The sequence below is a fragment of the Mauremys mutica genome, chromosome 24, assembly GCF_020497125.1.
Source record: "Mauremys mutica isolate MM-2020 ecotype Southern chromosome 24, ASM2049712v1, whole genome shotgun sequence".
NCBI lineage: Eukaryota > Metazoa > Chordata > Testudines > Geoemydidae > Mauremys > Mauremys mutica.
In genome coordinates this window covers 13,337,835-13,360,140 of record NC_059095.1, presented here as the reverse complement: position 1 = coordinate 13,360,140, position 22,306 = coordinate 13,337,835, and the positions used below count along the sequence as shown (strand labels likewise).

General features: G+C 46.5%; 1 protein-coding gene across 2 annotated transcripts in view; it reads left to right on the top strand.

The window, feature by feature from the left end:
- The window catches only part of ZFR2 (zinc finger RNA binding protein 2), an 88,805-nt gene that overhangs the window by 12,692 nt on the left and 53,807 nt on the right, over positions 1–22,306 (top strand). The window contains exons 2-3 of one of the 2 annotated variants that reach the window (XM_044998602.1): positions 10,604–10,838; positions 11,570–11,699. In XM_044998602.1, coding sequence (XP_044854537.1) covers positions 10,604–10,838; positions 11,570–11,699 — 365 coding nt within the window. The remainder of the gene's footprint in view (positions 1–10,603; positions 10,839–11,569; positions 11,700–22,306) is intronic. The other variant, XM_044998604.1, reaches the window with a different exon arrangement.

Genomic DNA, 22,306 nt, shown 5'->3' with positions numbered 1-22,306 from the left:
TCAGCACCCTCCCCCATCCCCCAAGCTAAGTCTAACTCATGATATTGTATATGAATAAATTTGTAGCCCAACCAGTTGTAATCTAGTTTGAAAGTCTAAAAGCCTTTGGCCTAAAAACAGATGCTTTTAATCTATCAGTATATGGCACTCCATAATGTTGAGTTACACACACACATTAATTAACTACAAATTAAGATTTGGAGTAGCATATAAATAACAAATGCCGTGGCATCCTGATCATAAACTCTGTGGGATACTGTTGGTACATGGTAGCACATAATTTCCAAAACATCCTATAGAACCTACGTTGCTATGTGCCGTACTTGAAACCTAATGCCTAATTAAAAATCCTAGGAGGTGCACTGTTAGAACTTCTCTAATGGAAATCAGTGAGTAATGAGGGAATCCCTTACAGGCACATGAACATATTTTCATATTTTGAAAATCAAGTCTAACCAAATGTTGCAATCTAGAAACTGAAAGCTTTTTTCAAGTGTTTTTTTTTGAAGGCATGCATATATATAATATATGTTTAAAGATATTCATACATCAAAGAGAGTCTACAGAACAAAACAGATGAAGTTCACAGTGTGCTGCATCTGCTATCTGTCATTTAGAAACAGGCAACATATGTAGTAATTACACAAATAGTAATGCTTGCATAACAGAAGTGCAGGACTCACCCAACAGGCAATAAGTTAAAAACTTCTAAAATAATATGTTAACATCAAAATAACTTGTAGCATACTTCTGCATGCTGAATTCCTGTAGCTCAGTGGCCTAATATAAGAGTCACATCTCCAAAATATAACTTGCAGTTAACCCACTTCAGTGTACAATCGTACTATACACAGCTTTTGCATCTTAAACTGTTAAAATATGTCTAATATTGCAAACAAATGAACAAATTTGTTGTAACTGGTAAAAGTCCCTAAAGAGGATTAGTATTGGATTCAAAACCACAAATAGTCGGAAATTAAATCCTACAAGAACACTGGCATCAAACAAAGGGCAGAACTAAGGTTGTCTGAGAGTGACCTTGGTGACTCACTGAATAGGGCTGATATGCTAAAGAAATGGACGGTGTATTAGAGAAGCTGATACATATAGGTATAGTGCTCTATATCCTATTTCTTGGGCTTTCGTGTGTGTGTGTGTATGGGTTGTATTGTTGTCCCTTAGCACACTTAAGTGGTTTTCACTAAGCGTTCTTTCTGGTTTACAACTGGAGGGATGATATAATCCTCAACTCAGATCTTGACTTGAACCCTGAGAATTCTCTCACGAGAAGCTTGAATGATGACAGTTTTACAATGTCTAATTCAGTAAAAATATATAATCACATGTACATTGGTGATTTGCCAAAAGAGATCGAAGTTAAATAAACAAAGACCTAATGTTTGTTAAAAAAGAATAGGCAAGGCTCAGTATTGTAAACCCCAAACATTCAAAAATCAAATTGAGTCCCCCTTCCCCCCAATTGTGAGTTTAAAAGATATACTTGGTGATCTTTTTATTTGCCTTCTGGTTTTTGAGCCTTTAGGGTTCACGTTTTCAAGCTTTTCTCTGCAAGAATGAGGGCTAGATTTTTGTTTTTAATGATAGCTAATATTCAAACGTGTTCATATGATTCCAGGAGCTGGAGTTTTAAGCAAAATACCATGATACAATAAAATTGCAAGAACTGGCAATACGGCTTGGCGGTGACAATATATGAAACGGAAAGAACTTAGATTGCTTTACACATTCTGTTTTGAGTTTGCAGTTAGAAAAATTCATTGTACTTGCAAATGTAAATATTTTATATAAAAATCATTGCGACAACAAATATGATGGAACCTTATGGTGTCTTTTTCATTGTCTTCAGAGTATCTGTTTCTTGAAAACCAAAGAAGGCAATAATTAGAAACGAGAAACAATAAAAATGATAGTTGATGTAGGGTTAGGATACAGTGAAAAGAGGGAGTTGGGCATGGGATTTTATTTTAATTTTATTTCTCTTCCTTCCCCTCATTTTGTTACTTGTCTTTAGTTAGGCCCTATGCTCAAGATGTCAGTGAGGCTCAGGTGAGGCAGCATCTGTCCATTCAGAACAGGTCTAGGCCCTCAAATGTTATGGCTCATGCCCTGAAGACCTATCTTTTTGCATATATGTGAATTAGCTTGAAAAAAGGATAGATGCTGTAAGATGACAAACTATTTTTTAAAAAATGAATGCAGGGAGTAACTTTGAGACAAAGGGAAAATGATAATTTCTTCAGATTCTAAAATTGCTAGCAGAAAGTGGCAAACTGTATTAATCATGTTTCCTTCAGTAACTTGGGATAGTTGCTTGAAGAATAAATTTACAAGGGCTGTGATTTAATATAATAAGGTCAAGACTTCATTAGAAGGCATTGAACTAATCTGAATGTTGATTGCAGGTTATCTTTCTCACTTTACATTAACTAATTTAGACAGAAGAGTATTTGATTGAGTTGGCACAGCTCTAGCAAAAGTTATTTTTTTCCAGTGATGTTAACAATAAAAGATGAGGCAGAGAAACTGTTTCCATGTTTGAATTCTGATTACCTATCCAGTGGTCTACCAGACTTTGTGTAGAGCCCAGACCTTGCCTCTGGTGCTGTCCCATAGGAAATTTACACTCCACTGTGTGTGTGTTGGAAGGAAGAACTTTGTCAAAGCACACTATTGAAACTAGCAAAATATAGTTTTGCCACTCACTCTGATCTGACAAGGACCAAAATGTATTGTGTTTGAAACAAGTATAATGGTTATTATGATTCTTCATATCTTTTAAACTTTGATACAAAATCCAAGCCCCTTTATCAGTAATACAATATATAAAAACTTAAAAGCTATTAACATTCTGATTTGTAATGTTAAAGCTAAATTTTAGAATGCACTTCAATCAGGAATGCAAAAGATAAAAGGGCACAATGAATTTAAAAATAACACTACTGAAATTATTTTATCTACTATTGTGATTTGACGTAAGAACGGCCATACTGGGTCAGAACAAAGGTCCATCTAGCCCAGTATCCTGTCTTCCGACAGTAGCCAATGCGAGGTGCCCCAGAGGGAATGAACGGAATAGGTAATCATCAAGTGATCCATTCCCTGTCACCCATTCCCAGCTTCTGGCAAACAGAGGCTAAGGACACCATCCCTGCCCATCCTGGCTAATAGCCATTGATGGATCTATCCTCCATGAATTTACCTAGTTCTTTTTGAGCCCTGTTATAATCTTGGCCTTCACAGCATCCTCTGGCAAAGAGTTCAGCAGGTTGACTCTCCATTTACTTCCTTTTGTTTGTTTTAAACCTGCTGCCTATTAATTTAATTTGGTGACCCCTAGTTCTTATGTTATGAGAGAGAGTAAATAACACTTCCTTATTTACTTTCGCCACACCAGTCATGATTTTATAGACCTCAGTCATATCCCCCCTTAGTCTTATTAATCTCTCCTCATACGGAAGCTGTTCCTGATAATGTTTATTGGCCTTTTCTGAACCTTTTCCAATTTCAGTATATCTTTTTTTGAGATGGGGCGACCACATCTGCACCCAGTATTCAAGATGTGTATTCATACCTAAGTATACTGAAAGATTTTTAGTTCTTGTGCATTTGACAGTGCTGTGTATTGTCAGTTTCCTCTGTTCAGTTTTTTTGAGTAACCTTGGGAAGAGAAAGAGATTTTTAAAATAGAGAAATGAATGAACATCCACAAACTGGTTGGAGGTATTTTGTGGTTGGGGTACATGAAACTATTTGTAACTTTTTAAAATTGACTGGATTTCCAGTGTGTCTATAATTCACAAAGAAACCCTCTGCTTTACCCTTGGATATGTCCTTGTAACTCTCACAAAAATTGTTGGATTTTAGGTGTGCGTATAGGAGAGTGCCAATTGAATATTAGGGCATAGATTCATATTTTCACAAGTCTTTGTATTTAATTTTCTTGGCTTTTAACAAGAATGAAAACACTAATCTCAGACTTCATTAAGTACTTGTGCAGTTGCATAATTAGAAACTCATGCAATTTTGGAATTCCAAATGGGAAAGGTAGTTGAAAACCACATGGATGTAATTAACATTGCTATATTTTAAAATCCTGTAACTCTGAATTTTAATGGAAACTTCATACTGTTCATGGGCAAAACCTATTTTTTCCTCACTTATGCTACAGTTATTTTTTTTTTTTTAAAATAGTCCTGGAAATCAGCCCTCAGTGAAGAGAGCATTGAGTTGTTTACAGCAGGAAAAAGATTTTCTTAGTTCAAAAATGGAAGAAAGCGTTTTAATCAAACTTCCTTAATAAGCAAGCAACTTATATTTCAGCCACAAGCTATTTTTCAAGAAGTTGAACATTAAGAAACCAAGAGGTGAGTTTATATTGGAACCTTGTACAAACCTGGTGCCTATGGTTAATTTTTGATGCTGCCCAGAATGGGTCCAAACAGAGCCGTCCTGTCCATAGGACGGACCGGGACAACTGTCCTGGGCCCTGTGCGTTGGGGGGCCCCACGCTTCAGCAGGACAGGGGGTCCAGGGCAGCCTGCACTGGCAGCAGTGAGTAGCCCCAGCCCAGCCTGCTCCGCTCGGCCCTGACGGCTCCCCACGTCACTCAGAGAGGGGGTGGAAGCTGGAAAGAGGTGGGGAAGGTGTGGGCTGGGGGCGGGTCACTTGCTGCTGATGGTGCCAGGACCCCCTGGACCCAGAGGAGTACCTGGGGAGTTAGTGGGGGGTCTGGCGCTGGCAGAAGTGAGCAATCTGGTCCCAGCCCACCCCTGCTCTGCCCCTTCCCCGCCTCTATTCCATCTCTTCCCCCAAGTTCCACCCTGCCTCTTTCCAGCTTTGCCCCCTCCCCCAAGCGATGTTGGGAGCCGATGGGGCAGAGCAGGGAGGGCTGGAGCTGGTTCGCTCGCTGCTGCCAGCACCAGGCCACCTTGGACCCCGCATCCCCCTGTAACGTGGGGCCCCCCCAAACGCGGTAAACCCAAACATTGGTGGAGCCGGGCCCACGTTCCTAAATATTGGTGGAGCACGGGACCCACAGATCCATATAACTTGCTGCCTATGACCTTAACTTACACTAATACATACTACTAAATAACACAATCTGTGCATGACTAGAAAAAAAATTAATTTTATAAGGATTCATTAAACTACCAGTCAACACTCCAGCCACAGATCTACTCTCTGAGCATAGGTATTGACTGTTTGAAGACCCTACAGTAACAAACAACAAAAGGAGAAAGAAAGTGTGGTGTTCTTGAAATATGTTCCTGTGGCAGTGCTAGATTAGATTAATTTCTGTCCCCTCTGTCAGCTGAGTTTTTCTGCCTTGTGCAAGGCCAGTAGTCTGCCAGTTGGCTCAGTTCTGTTGGAAGTGGAGGGAGGTAGACTCTTCCTTTTACATTGAAAGAATGGCCTATCAGTAGTTGAGAAATGTAGAAGAATGCGTGAAGTATAGTTTTGTATTTAATTGTCCTTCTGAAATAAGCAAGAGGGGAAAGCATTTCACTATAGTAAAAAAATCTCTTTTCTTTGAGAAGAAAGCCCATCAGTGGCAAGCTGCTAATCATGATGTTAAGTGGTTATACATAATTTAGGTTCACCAGGCTGACCTGTAGTACAGAAAAAATAGAACTGAAGAGGAAGACTGTTCCAGTTAATATTGAGGTGAATTCAGTGAATCTCTCTCTCTTCCCAATTGTTTATCTTAAAATCTGTCCTATGTTGTCTGTCCACTTTTTGCTTGTGTATTAAGCTGGTTTTTTTCTGAAATTGTTTTTGTTTTAAAGGGGTGGAGGTTTGATTGCTGCAAATGGCTAAATTGTAGAATTAATCTCATAAAGTACAGCTTCTAATATGAGTTTCTCACATCCCTGGTGAAGAGTTAGTTGAGAATTCCCCTTTGCTGCTTTAAATCACATTCTTGTCCACCCACTCTGGTCATTTTAAAATTACCTATAGGTGGTGTAATAGTTTGGAGTTCTATAGTAGTACCTTTCATTTGAGGATTTTGAATGGCCTTTTAAGCAATGAATTAAGCTTTACAACACTCTTGTAAAATAGGTAAGAAATACTAACTTCAGTTTGTAGATTGAGGGGAAGGGAAACAGAAATGAAGTGACGTCGATAGAGTTGTGGGTCAGTGTCTGAGCTATGATTTAGAACCTAGATCTGCTACTCCAGTTCTGTGCATTGACTATTTGATACTCAGGAAGTAGAATACATATAAATGTATTCTTGGTGAAATAGTTTGAGACTTAGTTACTGGTCTGTGGCCCAATAGATTATATTGAATTGGAAATCAGTCTTTCACCTGTGCAACTTCTGTGTCCACAAAAACAAAACAAAAAAAATACCCCATCCCTTGATAGCTAAAGACCTGTTCTAATCTCAGTGAACTTCAAGGTCCCTTCCATTTCTATGAGATAGGTATATCTCCATAATAATAATAATAATAATAATCCGAGAGGGATATTTTCCTCTGCAGTTTGTATCCTTTTGGGAGAAAAATTCAGTGTACTTAATACAGTCTTTCATAGAGCAAACCTCTTTCATGCAAAGAGGTTTACAAAACCTGTATCCCAGGTTACGATAGCCAGGATCCGAAATTCCTGCTTCAGGGTCCACTGTGACACAACCTTTATTCATAAAAGCAGTCCCACTGACTTCAGTGGGACTGAATATAGTTATAGAACTATACCTTTGAGCTTAATATCCCAGAATGCCAAAAGAAGTTCCTCTGGTGGTAGTTCATTGTAAGAAAATCCCTATTTATAATGTGTAAACTTTCCTGGCAAAGAGCTTGTTTTTTTAAAAAGGGGGCCCAATACTTGCACACACCCACACCTCCTTCCTGCTTGTGTTAATTGTAAATGGATAATTAAGCTTACTATAAGACTTTCCTAATTTTTATTGCAGTTGAATATGGCATGTCGTCATGTGATTTAGTGCAACCAGTCATACTAGCTTCATTTCCTTGTTTAATGTTGGTTAAAACATTTTAAAATATACATATAACCAAGTGACCATTTAGCATTTTGACAAATAATCATAGTTCATACATGATACTTTCCCATGCAGGAGACTGATATTAAGGAAAAACAGCAATCCCTGTTGATGTTGTCCTGTCAAGGAAGGTTAGAGAGTGGGTTTGAGATCCCTTCTCCCACCAAAGTTTCTGGTAGAAACCCTTGTCCAGCCTTTCTCCCTTTTTCTCCTCTCTCCCTGATCAGTCCCCAGTTCACTAGTCTCTCATTCTCTCACTTCCAGAAAGGACATACTCAGTTTATGGGGAATAATTTCTTCCTCTGCTTTAGGACTGGTGATAAAAATTCCTTGAGTTTTTCATCACAGTTGACCAGTCTGGTGATAGGAATGAAGGGCTTAATATGCTTGCATGTATATTGTCATAAATCAGTTATAGTGTTGCTGGTTGCAGAAGTCCATTTTGAATTCTTGACGTGTGTCAATAACTTGCATTTATACAGTGTGGAACTTTTCATCTGGAAGGATCCCAAAGCACTTTACCAAATGATTATACAGTCCATTTCCAGAAAAAAGTGCACCAACATCTTGGTTTGTGTGCCTGGATGTGGCAACACTGCCTGAAGAAAACTATGTTTAACTGAAATTGCAAGGAGAATTTTGCTAAGTAGAATACAATGAGCTGAGTTGAAATTGGGATAGGATAACTGTGTATTTTAAGGGACTAATTTGTGGAGTAGCTTATGCAAAAATTCTTCTAGGAGCTGGCAGGAATTCAGAATCCTAGGTAATCCACATATTAACATAACAATGTTCGTATTGTTGGACTTACAGTATTGCTGCCACTTTCGTAACTGGTGCAGATATATTTTTGCTTAAGGGGAAAAATTCTCGAAACTGGGAAAACAACTTTTATTTGGCTACAGTTCTGTTCTAATTTTATATAATTTACATTGCCTTTCTGAGTTCTTGTGTTGAAGATGGTTTTAAAATAAGCGTTTTAGTGTTCAGGTTGTTTCTAGTTCATCCCTTCACAGTTTACTGGTGAGTGGAAGGAATCTACTTGTTTGTATAGTGATGGATGTTACTACTGTGGAGTAAATACTAATCCTGCTTTGCAAAGCCCTGATCCATTCATGCTTTTGATCAGGCCTTTGGTCCAAAAAAAAATTAATATTGAAATCTCAGGTATTTACACTATAATATATATCATTCTCCTTCACAGTTGACTTCCAGGATACGAGAACCTGTTTTTCTTCATGGTTTTCCTCCTAGTCATACCTAATTTCATCAGAAATGTCCTGCTCTAGTGTTTGCGATTAGTCAACATACTCTTTGGGAGACCCTACTTCTTTGATGTGCTTTGATGTGGGGCAAATGAGATTGCCCCACATCATTGCTCCAATGAATTTTACACTACTACTAATGGAAGCTGCAAATCAACTGTCTCTGCTTATTTGTCTTTACCAAGGGGCTATACAGCAAAGAAATACATACTTCCAAAAACTATATTATGTAGCGCTTTCCTATTTTAATAAACATTTTAAACTTCATCACAAAGATAGATTTTACAATGACCAATCTTGGTTGCATATTGATGACCTTTCCTTGTTTGTACTGGAACAATTCATTTACATTAGCTGTTTGAGTTTTGGGAGGATGGCTTTTAATCATAGTTTTAATTGTATTTTAATTTGCTCTCATTTTGTTGAAAAGCACCCTTTATATATGTGTGTGTCTATGGATGCTTGATAAATCACCAACCATTGAGAAGGTGTTTGATCACAGGCATGCTTTATCTTGGTTTCCGTTTACATTATCTCTTTCTTTCACATACCCACACAAATATAAAAGTTTAAACAATTAACTATCACCAGTGATACAATTTTTATCGTAATTGGAACTTTTAGTGAAGAAGGATTAATGTAACCGCAAAATACATAATCTTATTTCTCACACTATAGAACACTTTCAGATGTACCAAACAGACAGTCATATAGTATGCACAGTTTGGAGTGTGTATGGGGGAGAAGAAGGCCATCCAGGCTATTTAAAATAAAACGGTAATATTGAATTCTAAATTCAGTGTGAAGAATATTCTGAATACACATATGTAGCTCCCATTAATTTTAGTTTTAATGGACAAGTGTGATCTTGAGGCATTAGAGTACCCAGAATTCCTTGGACTGGAAGTGCAGTGTGAGGAAAGATGGCCAATGGCTGAAGTGCTAGCCTGTGCTATGGAATAACCAGTTTCAGTTCTTTCACCTCAGACATCCTATGTGACCCTGGACAAATCACTTGGTCTTCCGGTGCCTCAATTCCCTATTTGTAAAATGGGTGTAATAGAACTTCCATCCCTTTAAGGGTGTTGTGAGGATAAAAGCACGTTAAAGATTGTGAGGCCATATAAGTACGTAAGATAGCATATTCGCATATTGCCTCTATAGTATTTCTCTTGAGCATCTTTCTCTGGCAGAAGCTTGGAGTGGCTGCTCCAGAAAGAGCCGTGTCTAGTTCACTTTTGTCAGAGAGAAAATGTGGTGATGTTGCAAATGGAGAATCCTTCTCCAAAAACAGAGAGTGAGTGTCATGGGGAAAAAAAGGTTGCCTGAATATGCGGTTTATCAGTGACTAGATTAGGAACAAGTAGCACTGCTTTAAATTAAGTGGGGGAATTTTAAATAAATTACACTTGGAATTGAGTGCTTCAAAGAATTGCTGGTTCTGTTATTGTCTGTCTTAATGGACACTAAACTTAAATTACTGGGGTCTCCTGGCTTAAATGCTGTTGGCTGCACTGTCTTGGTCTTTAGAGATTGGTTAGCATTATCTGTTCTATACCTGTATGATGGTGTGGTGGTAACATTTTCATGAGAGCATGTATATTTAAACAATTATATAGCAGGATATAAAATGACAGTATTTAATATGTGCAGAAAAATGAGATTCATTGGAGAAATAATCAACGATGAAAGGTAAACTGAAGGAACCCAAATCCTGTCAACCTTGGGCCAGATGATCAGCTGGTTTACATTAATTAAGGATATGGCCTTTTGTTTTTAGCCTTACAGTTGGATGAAGTTCTGTGTACACCCTAAGTGTGTTAGAGGCAAGACATTTTTTTCCCCATGTTATTTACCCTTGTACTCTAGTATGAGGGTTGTGGTACGGATATGTAATTGGCCACAGAGCAAGATATATGTTGAATTGGAGGACTGGAAGAAAGGGTTAAAAATAGCTTGTTCCTGGATCAAACCATGGGAATTACTATTCTAAAATCAGGGAAGTTAGAACTCTCCACTTTACCCCAATAAAGCTGCTAGTTGATAAATGATGGTGTCAGATTGTACACAAATATATTGTTAGTACCCTGCCTCTTTGCAGACTTCCTTTCTTTATCTGAATTCCAGTTTTGATCATAGTATTGATTGAGTTTCAACATTGACTTTATTTTAGTATTAATCAAAGGATACTTACATACATGTGTACTAGCTTGACTGATGAGATAAAAATGTGTCAGATTTTGTGTATGAAACTTATGCCCAGTTTAAAAACCTTGAGATGCTGTAGACTTTAAATTGTTTCTCTTGTCTTTCAGCACTCAACCTGCTACAGCTTATTCCCACCCAACCACTGTGGCAAGCTACACTGTCCAGCAAGCTCCTGGGGTGGCGCATACTGTGACGCCATCTTATGCTCCCACAGTGCAGGCTGCCAGGCCGGTTGCAACTGCTGCCTATGGAGCATACCAATCACATTCAGGACAGGACTATGGTTATGGAACTCGGCAGCAGGAACCTACCCCCCAGCCTACTACAACACCAAACTACCAGGTATCAATCCACTAAACCTTTTGGTGACGCTTTAATTGTTAACTTATCTGAGCAGCATTTGTCCACGTTAATTGCATCATATAAAATTTTTGCTTGGGAAGCAGAAGAAGGCTGGTAATGTATGTGATTTTGGTTGTTTTAACTCCATATGTTTCCAATCTATAATTGAAAAGGGGACAAGGACTGTGTTTTATGATACATTTGTACAGGCTCAATGGATTTCAATCCTTAATTGGTGTTTCCAGGCACCAAGATAATACAGATATTAATTATAAAATTAATATATTGGTATTAAGGGATTTCTTTCTGATAAATCCTTCAAGATGTTGGACTTGTGGGCTCTAGTAAATTTGATGCCTTTTTGACTATACATAAAAGCACTACATTTATATATGTATCAGCAAATGCTGAGGGATCAAACCAAATTACTAGAGAGCCAAAGCAGGTACAAATCTAAGAACAAACATAGCTTTAATTTCCTAAAGTTTAAGGACTATCAACTTTGAAACAAGAGCTGGAGAATGAAATCTGGGAGGCTTTTTGATTTTTTTTTCTATTATAAACTAACTTGTTCTCCCCAGTTGACGTGAACGAATGCATAAAAATTTTTTAGCAATTAATTGGACTCTACCAAAATGGCTATCAATTTGCTAAAGAATGCTTAATTTATCTATTAATTTTTGTAGCACTGGGCTGTGTGTTCATAATTTGGCTTCTTTTTTGTTCTGTTGGAATTTCATATACAGGATGGTTACAGTTATGGACGATCTACATTAGCAAGCAACTATGAGAGCAAACAGTACTACCCGCCAGTTGCTACTCAGCCTCAACACACTGCCACAGACTCTTACTACCAGTCAAGTGAGTGCTACAGGAACCCAGTGTTCACAACTTTAGTGTGTTATTTCAAAGTATGTACAGTACTGGGAGGTTCAAAATGTTAAAGGTTTATTGGCAGCAGGGTATCAGTTGCAGGTAAAGTGTCAAAAGTAGCTTAGTTAGACTATTTAGCAACTTTGGAAAATGCCTCAAATCTTCTCTTAAGGGTGTGGCATTTTCATTTTTTCCAGTTAATTAAATGTCATAACTTGAACACAAACGTTACTTCATACTAATGTTTTAAAAAAAAAGATTTATAAGAATCTGAATGCACAAATATTTTCATACATATAAGAAAAAGAGCGCTGTCTACATATGACATGAACTGATAGAGTATAAATACAAATCACAGTGGTGACTTGAAACCAAGCTGGAAATACTGGTTCTTATAAAGGATTGGATTTGATAAGAATGTGAAAAATAACCTATAATATTAAACTTTGGAAGATCATTCCTTTTACAGGTGAAAAATAATTTCTTCTTCGAGTGATTGCTCCTATGCATTCCAGTCAGGTGTGCGCGCCGCGCGTGCACGGCATCTCGGAACTTTTTTACCCTAGCAACTCCGGTGGGCCGGCTGGCGCCCCCTGGAGTGGCGCCGCTATGGCGCCTGTTATATACCCCAGCCGGCCCGTCCGCTCCTCAGTTCCTTCTTACAACCCGTGACGGCCAGTTGGAACTGTGGAGCGCTCTCTGTCCTCCACTACCCTAGCTCTCGCTACTGTTCTCTGTATACAGTTCGTTTAGTATTTAGTGTAGATAGTTTTTGATAGTTAGTTAGTAGGTTTTAGGATAAGGTTAAGGGGGATATCCCCTCTCTTTCCTCCACTGGTGCGGGCTCATGCCCAAGGCACCGGGCTTTAAGCCCTGCGCATCGTGCCAGAGGCCTATGCCAATCGGGGACCCGCATGACGCCTGCCTCTGTTGCCTGGGCGAAGGTCACCGAACAGATAAGTGTTCCTTCTGTTCCGCCTTCAAGCCGCGAACTCATAAAGAGCGGGACATTCGCTTAAAACAACTCTTAATGGAGGCGTCACTCCAGCCCCCGGCACCGTCCGCGACGGCACCGAGAGCTTCATCGGTGCAGAGCGCACCGGCGGCACCAAGCCGCTCCGGCACCGCGGCCCCACAGCCTCAGCCAGCGGCTCCGAAGACCCGGCACCGCTCGCTCTCGCCTTCAAAAAAACGCAAACTGGCGAAGGCACTTGCTAAGGCCCGCGCTGAGGACTCAGCGAAGACGATTGCGCCACCTGCGGCCCCTGCGGTAGCCGTGCACAAGACGTGCACCGGGCCATTGACTCCGGCGCCGCAAGGGCCGTCGAGTCCGGCACTGCCACGCTCCCCGGCACCGACCGTGGTCGAGCCCCGGCTGCCATCTACGCCGGAGACATTCTCCTCGGCGCGCGAGCTAATACAGCTCATAGAGGCACCGAGCCTCTGGCCCCCGGCACCGCCAGCGCGGGCTGTCGTGTCGGCAGGCAAACCGGCCATCATCACGCCGGCTCGTCATCGCGGTACCGGTCGCACTCCTGGCATCGCACCAGGTCCCGATCGCCATCGCGTCGGCACCGCCAGAGGTCTCCGTCCCGGCACCGTTACCGGCACCGTTCCCCGCGCAGCCGCTCCCAGCACCGCAGGTCCGAATCCCGGTCGAGCTCCCGGCACCGCGGCAGGCGTTGATCTCGGTCACCGTCCCGGTACCGTGAAGACCGGCACCGATCCTCGGCACCGTCCGGGGCTGGACTGCCTCAGTCGACGGCGCAATCCATCAGCGCCTCGGCACCGCCATGGCCATCCCGCTCTGCATCGGTCGCCTCCGCGGCGGACAGCAATGCTCACCTACCGCCTACCCCCCACGGTCAACCTCAGGGGGCACAGCGGTGGGGATTCTGGGTGCCATGGGCCCAGTATGAAGCTCAGGGGGTGCCGTTGCCCCCGAGAGCCCCTGCTTCCGAGCGCAGGGCACCGGAGGCGACTGTTAGCCGGCCGCCCCCTTCACCTCCACGTGAGCCTGACCGCGAGGGGACCATGCAGCCCGACCCAGCCGACGAACAGTCCACGGGTCCTTCGACGGAGGCCGCTGTCCAGGGCTTGTCCTCGTCGTCCTCCCCGGACGAGGCGGTGGCCGGAGCTTCCACCAAGGAGCCTCCGCCTATAGACCTGAAGGCTCACCAAGACCTGCTTCGCCGCGTGGCGACGGCTATGGCTCTTCCGGTGGCGGAGGTTCAGGAGGATGAGGACCCTATCACTAACGTCGTCGGAGCGGAGGCTCCAGTGCAAGTGGCATTACCATTTGTCCGGACAATACAGAAGAACACCGCCACACTCTGGCAGACGCCGGCGTCCATCCCTCCTACGGCTCGTGGGGTCGAGCGCAAATATTCAGTCCCCCCCACGGGCTATGAGTATCTTTATACTCACCCAACCCCGGACTCGTTGGTCGTCCAGTCGGTCAACGACAGGGAGAGGCACGGTCAACCTGCTCCTGCGCCTAAATCGAAGGACGCGCGACGGATGGACCTGTTAGGCCGCAAAATCTACTCGGCGGGTGGCCTGCAAATGCGCATCGCCAACCAGATGGTCCTCCTCGCCAGGTACGTCTTTGACATCATGACGTCCCTGGCGAAGTTTACAGAGCTCCTGCCAACAGCCTCCCGCCAGGAGTTCTCAGCAATGTTGGATGAGGGAAAGAAATCGTCCAGGTCCTCCATCACGGCCGCCCTTGACGCCGCGGACTCGGGAGCTCGGATCTTAGCCTCCGGCGTGACGATGCGGCGCATCTCCTGGCTGCAGTCCTCCACCCTGCCGCCGGAGGTGCAGTATACATTACAGGACCTGCCTTTTGACACTCAGGGTCTCTTCTCTGAGAAGACTGATTCACGGATCCAGACCCTGAAGGACGGTCGCGTTGCCATCCGCACCCTCGGGATGCACACGCCGGCTCCACAGCGCAGGTCCTTCCGACAGCAAACCCCCCGGTCCTTCCAGCAGCAACGCTACCGCCCGTATAATAGCAGGCGACTGGGCCCAAATCGCCGTCGTCCTTCTGGCAACAGGCGTAATCAGGGCCAGGCCTCTTCCAAGGCCCCTCAAGGGTCCAAGCAGGCCTTTTGATGGGACGCACGAGGACGGCCCATCACTCTCCCTACCGGATCCTACCCTTCTCTTCTGCAACCGCCTCTCCTGTTTCTTTTCGGCGTGGTCCCAAATAACAACGGACAACTGGGTGCTTCAAACAGTCCAGTTGGGATACCGCCTTCAATTTGTTTCGCCCCCACCTTCCCACCCACCCTCCCTGTCCCTCTTCAGGGACCCCTCTCACGAGCAATTCCTCTTACAAGAGGTCCAGACTCTGTTGAACGTGGGTGCCATAGAGGCAGTGCCTCAAGACAGGCGGGGCAGGGGATTCTATTCCTGATACTTTCTCATCCCCAAAGCGAAAGGAGAGCTACATCCTATCCTGGACCTTCGCGAGCTGAACAAATACCTGCTCAAGCCCAAGTTTTGCATGGTCACCCTGGGGACCATCATTCCCTCTCTGGATCCGGGAGATTGGTTTGCCGCCCTCGACATGAAGGACGCCTACTTCCATGTCGCGATCTATCCCCCTCATCGCCGTTACCTCCGTTTTGTGGTCAACAACGCCCACTACCAGTTCGCCCGTGTTACCATTCGGGCTCGCTACCGCACCGAGGGTGTTTACCAAATGCATGGCGGTGGTGGCCGCAGCCCTCCGCCGTCGTCAGATACACGTCTACCCATATCTCGACAACTGGCTGGTTCGCGGACAGTCTCGACAGCTGGTAATGGGCCAGATGACGGAAATCCTGTCCCTCTTTCGGCGACTCGGTCTTCTCATCAACACCGAGAAGTCCACCTTGATTCCATCGCAGCGGGTGGAGTTCATTGGAGCGGTCCTCGACTCCTCGTTGGCCCGGGCCTGCCTACCGCAATCTCGACATCAGACGATGGTCTCCATCATCCAGGACCTCGTCACCTTCCCGACCACGACGGTGCACTCCTGCCTCCGCCTCCTGGGCCACATGGCATCATGCACCTATGTCACCGCGTACGCGAGGCTCCACCTCCGCCCGTTCCAGTCTTGGCTCGCGTCGGTGTACCAGCCGCATCGAGATCCCATCGACATGGTGGTCACGATCACCAGGCCGACCCTCGAGTCCCTCCACTGGTGGCTCGACCCGGAGGTCGTGTGTGCGGGAGTCCCGTTCCACCCTCCTCGCCCGTCCGCCACTCTGACCACGGATGCCTCAGCGCTCGGTTGGGGAGCTCACCTGGGCGACCTTCACACCCAGGGTCTGTGGTCGCCCCAGGAGCTCGCTCTGCACATCAACGTCCGCGAGCTGCGAGCGATCCGTTTGGCCTGTCACACCTTCCGCACCCACCTGCAAGGCCGCTGTGTGACAGTGTTCACGGACAATACATCAGCCATGTTCTACGTGAACAAACAGGGCGGAGCTCACTCCTCCCTCCTCTGCAAGGAAGCGATGCTCCTGTGGCACTTCTGCGTGACCCACGAAATTCACCTGGAAGCGTCCTTTCTTCCGGGAGTGCAGAATACGCTGTCCGACCATCTCAGCAGGTCGTTCCTCTCCCACGAGAGGACCTATTCGCGTCCAAGGAGAACAGGAAGTGCCACCTGTTTTGCTCGTTCCGGGGTCACTCGCCGGGCTCCCTGTCGGACGCCTTCCTGTATTCCTGGAAGGATCACCTCCTCTACGCCTTCCCTCCGTTCCCGCTCGTACACCGAGTGCTACAGAAGCTGCGGAGGGACAGAGCCCGCCTCATACTCGTAGCTCCCGCCTGGCCGAGGCAGCATTGGTACACCCTGCTGCTCGAACTCTCCGTTCAGGATCCCGTCCCCCTTCCGTTGTGGCCGGACCTCATCACCCAGGACTTCGGCAGGCTCCGCCATCCGAACCTGCAGTCCCTCCATCTTACAGCTTGGTACCTGCATGGTTGACCTACGCAGAGAGGGACTGCTCGGCAGCAGTCCAGCACGTCCTGCTGGAGAGCAGAAAGCCTTCCACTCGCTCCACCTATCTGGCGAAATGGAAGCAGTTCACGCTCTGGTGTGACCACCGAGGCCTCAATCCCTTTGTAGTCCCTGTCCCTACCATCCTGGACTATCTCTGGTACCTTAAGGAGCAAGGTCTTGCGGTCTCCTCCTTGAGGGTTCACCTGGCAGCAGTGTCCGCCTTTCGTCCAGCTGTGGAAGGTCGGTCCATCTTCTCCAACCCGATGGTTTCCCGCTTCCTTAAAGGCCTGGACCGCTTGTACCCGCCGGTGCGGCATCCTGCCCCGACCTGGGATTTGAACCTCGTGCTGGCCAAGCTGATGGGTCCCCCCTTCGAGCCCTTGGCCACATGCTCCCTGCTCTACCTCTCCTGGAAGACAGCCTTCCTCGTCGCCATTACATCAGCGAGACGAGTCTCTGAGCTCCGTGCTCTAACGGTGGGTCCACCCTATACGGTCTTCCACGGGGACAAGGTGCAGCTTCGACCGCATCCGGCCTTCCTACCTAAGGTGGTCTCGGCCTTCCACCTGAATCAGGAGATCTTCCTCCCGGTCTTCTTCCCGAAGCCGCATGCCTCGCCTCGGGAGCAACAGCTTCACACCCTCGACGTCCGCAGGGCACTCGCTTTTTACATCGAGCGGACGAAGCCCTTCCGGCGTTCGACCCAGCTGTTTATAGCAGTCGCCGACTGCATGAAGGGCGAGCCAGTCTCCTCGCAGCGGATTTCCTCCTGGGTAACGGCATGTATCCGGACCTGCTACGAGCTTGCTCGCGTGCCACCATGCCGCCTCACTGCTCACTCGACGAGAGCGCACGCCTCGTCCGCCGCCTTCCTGGCCCATGTTCCCATCCAGGACATCTGTCGAGCGGCCACCTGGTCTTCCGTCCACACCTTCGCCTCCCACTACGCGTTGGTGCAGCAGTCTCGAGACGACGCAGCCTTCGGCTCCGCGGTATTACACTCCGCCACGTCTCACTCCGACCCCACCGCCTAGGTAAGGCTTGGGAATCACCTAACTGGAATGCATAGGAGCAATCACTCGAAGAAGAAGAGACGGTTACTCACCGTAGTAACTGTTGTTCTTCGAGATGTGTTGCTCCTATCCATTCCAGACCCGCCCTCCTTCCCCACTGTCGGAGTAGCTGGCAAGAAGGAACTGAGGAGCGGACGGGCCGGCTGGGGTATATAACAGGCGCCATAGTGGCGCCACTCCAGGGGGCGCCAGCCGGCCCACCGGAGTTGCTAGGGTAAAAAAGTTCTGAGATGCCGTGCACGCGTGGCGCGCACACCTGACTGGAATGGATAGGAGCAACACATCTCGAAGAACAACAGTTACTACGGTGAGTAACCGTCTCTTACTCAGAGCCCATGAGTAGTTAGAAAAAATCAAGCCCATTCCTCAAGCCTCTGAGTGTATTTACATATAGAAATATAATTAAATATAAAAAATATACAGCATGCCCTATTTGTAGAGAAAATTATAGTAAAAAATGTAGGGATAGTGTCATGTTTTTGTTCAGGACGCAAAAAGCACAAAACTGACTCCCATGCATCTTTGCTTGCACAGGCTTTGCTATGAACATAATGTCCATACTGGGTCAGACCAATGGTCGGTCTATCCCAGTATCCTGTCTTCTGACAGTGGACAATGCCAGGTGCTTCAGAGGGAATGAACAGACCAGGTAATCATCAAGTGATCCATCCCCTGTCGCCCATTCCCAGCATCTGGCAAACAGAGGCTAAGGACGCTTCAGAGCATGGTTTTCATCCCTGCCCATCCTGACTAATAGCCACTGATGGACTTATCCTCCATGAACTTGTCTAGTTCTTTTTTGAACCCTTGTATAGTCTTGGCCTTCACAACATCATCTGGCAAAGAGTTCCACAGGTTGACTGTGTGTTGGGTGAATACTTCATTTTATTTGTTTTAAACCTGCTGCCTATTAATTTCATTTGGTGACCTCTTGTTCTTGTGTTATGAGAAGGAGTAAATAACACTTCCTTATTTACTTTCTCCACATCGGTCATGATTTTATAGACCTCAATCATATCCCCCCTTAGTCATCTCTTTTCCAAGCTGAAAAGTCCCAGTCTCATTAATCTCTCCTCGTATGGAAGCTGTTCCATACCCTTAATCACTTTTGTTGCCCTTTTCCAATTTATATTTTTTGAAATGGGGCAACCACATCTGTACATAGTATTCAAGATGTAGGTGTACCATGGATTTATATAGAGGTAATATAAGATAAGAGATAATATCTGTCCCTTTCCGAGTGGTTTCTAACGTTGTTAGCTTTTTTGACTGCTGCTGCACATTGAGTGGATGTTTTCAGAGAACTATCCACAGTGACTCCAAGATCTTTCTTGCATGGTAACAGCTAATTTAGACCCCATCATTTTATATGTATAGTTGGGATTATGTTTTCCAATGTACATTACTTTGCATTTATCAACATTGAATTTCATCTGCCATTTTGTTGCCCTGTCATCCAGTTTTGTGAGATCCTTCTGTAACTCTTTGCAGTCAGCTTTGGACTTACCTACCTTGAATAGCTTTGTATCATCTGCAAATTTTGCCATCTTACTCTTTACTACTTTTTCCAGGTCATTTATGAATATGTTGAACAGTACTGGTCCCAGTACAAACCCCTGGAGGACACCACTGTTTACCTCTCCCTATTCTGAAAACTGACCTTTTATTCCTACCCTTTCTTTTCCTATCAGTTAAGCAGTTACTGATCCATGCGAGAACCTTCCATCTTATCCCATGACAATTTACTTCGCTTAAGAGCCTTTGGTGAGGGACCTTGTCAAAGGCTTTCTGAAAATCTAAGTACACCATATCCATTGGATCAGCCTTGTCCACATGTTTGTTTGACCCCCTCAGAGAATTCTGTGGATTGGTGAGATATGATTTCCGTTTACAAAAACCATTTTGACTCTTCCCCAATGAACTGTGTTCATCTATGTGTCCGATAATTCTGTTCTTTACTATAATTTCAACCAATTTGCCTGGTACTGAAGTTAGGCTTACTGGTCTATAATTGACAGGGTTGCCTGTAGAGCCTTTTTTAAAAATTGGCAGCACATCACCGCCATATTTGGGGTCGGGAAGGAATTTTCCTCCAGGGTAGATTGGCAGTGGCCCTGGAGGTTTTTCGCCTTCCTCCGAAGCATGGGGCAGGGGTCGCTTGCTTAAGGAGTGGGTGGATTGGCTTATGTGGCCTGCATCTTACAGGAGGTCAGACTAGATGATCATAATGGTCCCTTCTGATCTTGGATTCTATGATTAGTTACCCTCCAGTCATCTTACTCCTGGGCGAATTCTGTGCCACTGCGTATGCACAGAATTTGTCCCCCGCAGATTTTTTTGCTTCCCCGTAGAAAAATGACTTTGATGGGGAAGCAAAGGGAAGCAACAAGAGCGGTCATGAGACCCTCCCCAGCAGTATGTTTTGGGTGCCTAGGGCAGCCAGCAAATAGGTAAATCACTGTGGGGCAGGGGGCAGGACTGGGGAAGACCCAGCTGGTGGCTCCTACCCTGCGCTGGGCTCAGCTGCTAGTCAGCTGGACTGGGGAGGACGGGTCTTCCTCTTCCACTGCATGGCATCCGGGGCCGGGTCAGACCCACCCCCAGATTTATCCTCTGTCTGTAGGAAGCTCTGCAAACTCTCCCTCCCATGCTTCCTGCACCCATCGCTCATCAGCTGCAGGGGGAAGGATCACTGTACAGGGCGCTGCTCCCCCATCTGCCCAACCCCCATGCATCCAGACCCCTTCACGCTCAGACTCTCTTGCCAAGCCTCAAAACCCTTTCCCCCGCACCTGGACGACTCTGACGAGCCACCCGCACCTGGATCTCCACCCTATCAAGCTCCAACCAACTGCGCCTGAATCCCCACCCCACTGAGCCACATTCCCCCAGCAGCTCCCCCCACCGCTGAGCCCCTCACACCAAGACCCCCCTGCCGAGCTCTATCCCTCCCAGACCACCCCCTCTCCCGCTGAGCCCCAATCACCTTCACCTGGACCCCCTTGCAAAGTCGCATTACCATTGCGCCCAGAACCCCCCCAACAGGCCCCTGTGCATCCAGATCCCCCACTGAGCCACCTGCAACCAGATTGCATCACACAGAATCCTCTCAACCAACACCTGTATCCCCCTGCGCTAAGCCCCCCCATACTTGGATCCTGCCTTGCTGAGCCTTCCCACCCACGCCTGGTACATCTGGCATGGAGGGGCAGGGCCCTGGGGTGTTTCTGGGGCCGGCCCAGTCCTTGTGCTGTGTCAGGGTTGGGTGCAGCCTCACCACTGAATCTGTGTCCGGGGGTGGAGCTGCACAGTGAATCTCCCACCCCGTGCAGCCAGTGGCCTGTGCTCCCCAGTGGCACGCTGGAGCCTCCACATTTATTTGACAAATAACATTTGCAGAATTTTAAAATATTGTGCGCAGAATTTTTGGGTTTTGGGAGCAGAATTTTTAATTTTTTGGCATGGAATGCCCTCAGGAGTAGTCATCTGGTACAGAAGCTGATTTAAATGATAGGTTACATACCACTTCCATTTCCACCTTAATTGAATTGGTCTCGTTAGCACTGACACCCCCCTCCCCCCCACACACTTGGTAAGGCATCTCCCATCTTTTCATATATGTAGTGCTTACTTTATTTTTCACTCCATGCATCTGATGAAGTGGGTTTTAGCCAGTGGTGAGCTGGAGCCGCTTTCCACCGGTTCGCGGGAACCGGTTGTTAAAAGGGCTTTTAAATTTAACAAAAGCTCCAGAGGCTCCCTGCCCTTCCCCCAGCCCCAGCTCACCTCACTCCGCCTCTGCCTCCTCCCCTGAACGCTCCCCCAGCTTCTCCTCCCCATTCCTGGCTTCCCGCGAATCAGCTGTTTGTGCGGGAAGCCTGGGAAGGCTGAGAAGGAAGCAGTGGCTTCCCTCAGGTGAGCTGGGGCAAGGGGGCGTGGATGCGAGGAGGGCTCCAGGCGTCGCACAGCTCCGGCTCGGGCCCGACCCCGGCCAGCTGGGCGGCGCAGCTGCGGCTCCGCTGAGCGCTCCAGCCCCAGCCAAGGGCCCCGACTCTGCCCGAGTGGCCCCCGGCCGAGCGGTCCTGGCCCGGGCCCCACCTCCAGGCAGCGTGGTAAGGGGGGAGGGGGCAAGGAGGGGGTGTTGGATAGAGGGTAGGGGATTTGAGGGGTGGATTAGAGTCGGAGCGGTCAGAGGGCAGGGAACAGGGGGATTGAATGGGGGCAAGGGTCCCGGGGGGGCAGTCAGGAAGGAGCAGGGGTTGGATGGACTGGCAGGGGGGCAGTCAGGGGCAGGAATTCCAGGGGCAGTCAGGGGACAGAGAGAAGGGGTGGTTGGATGGGACAGAGGTCCTGGGAGGGGCAGTCAGGGGACAGGGAAGGGGGGTGAATGGGACAGGGGTCCTGGGGGGGGAGGGGCTGTCAAGGAACGTCGGGGGTTGGATGGGGCAGGAGTCCCGGGGGGGTATGACCCCCTTGTGGGGTGAGGAGGAGGGAACCGGTTGTTAATATTTTGGCAGCTT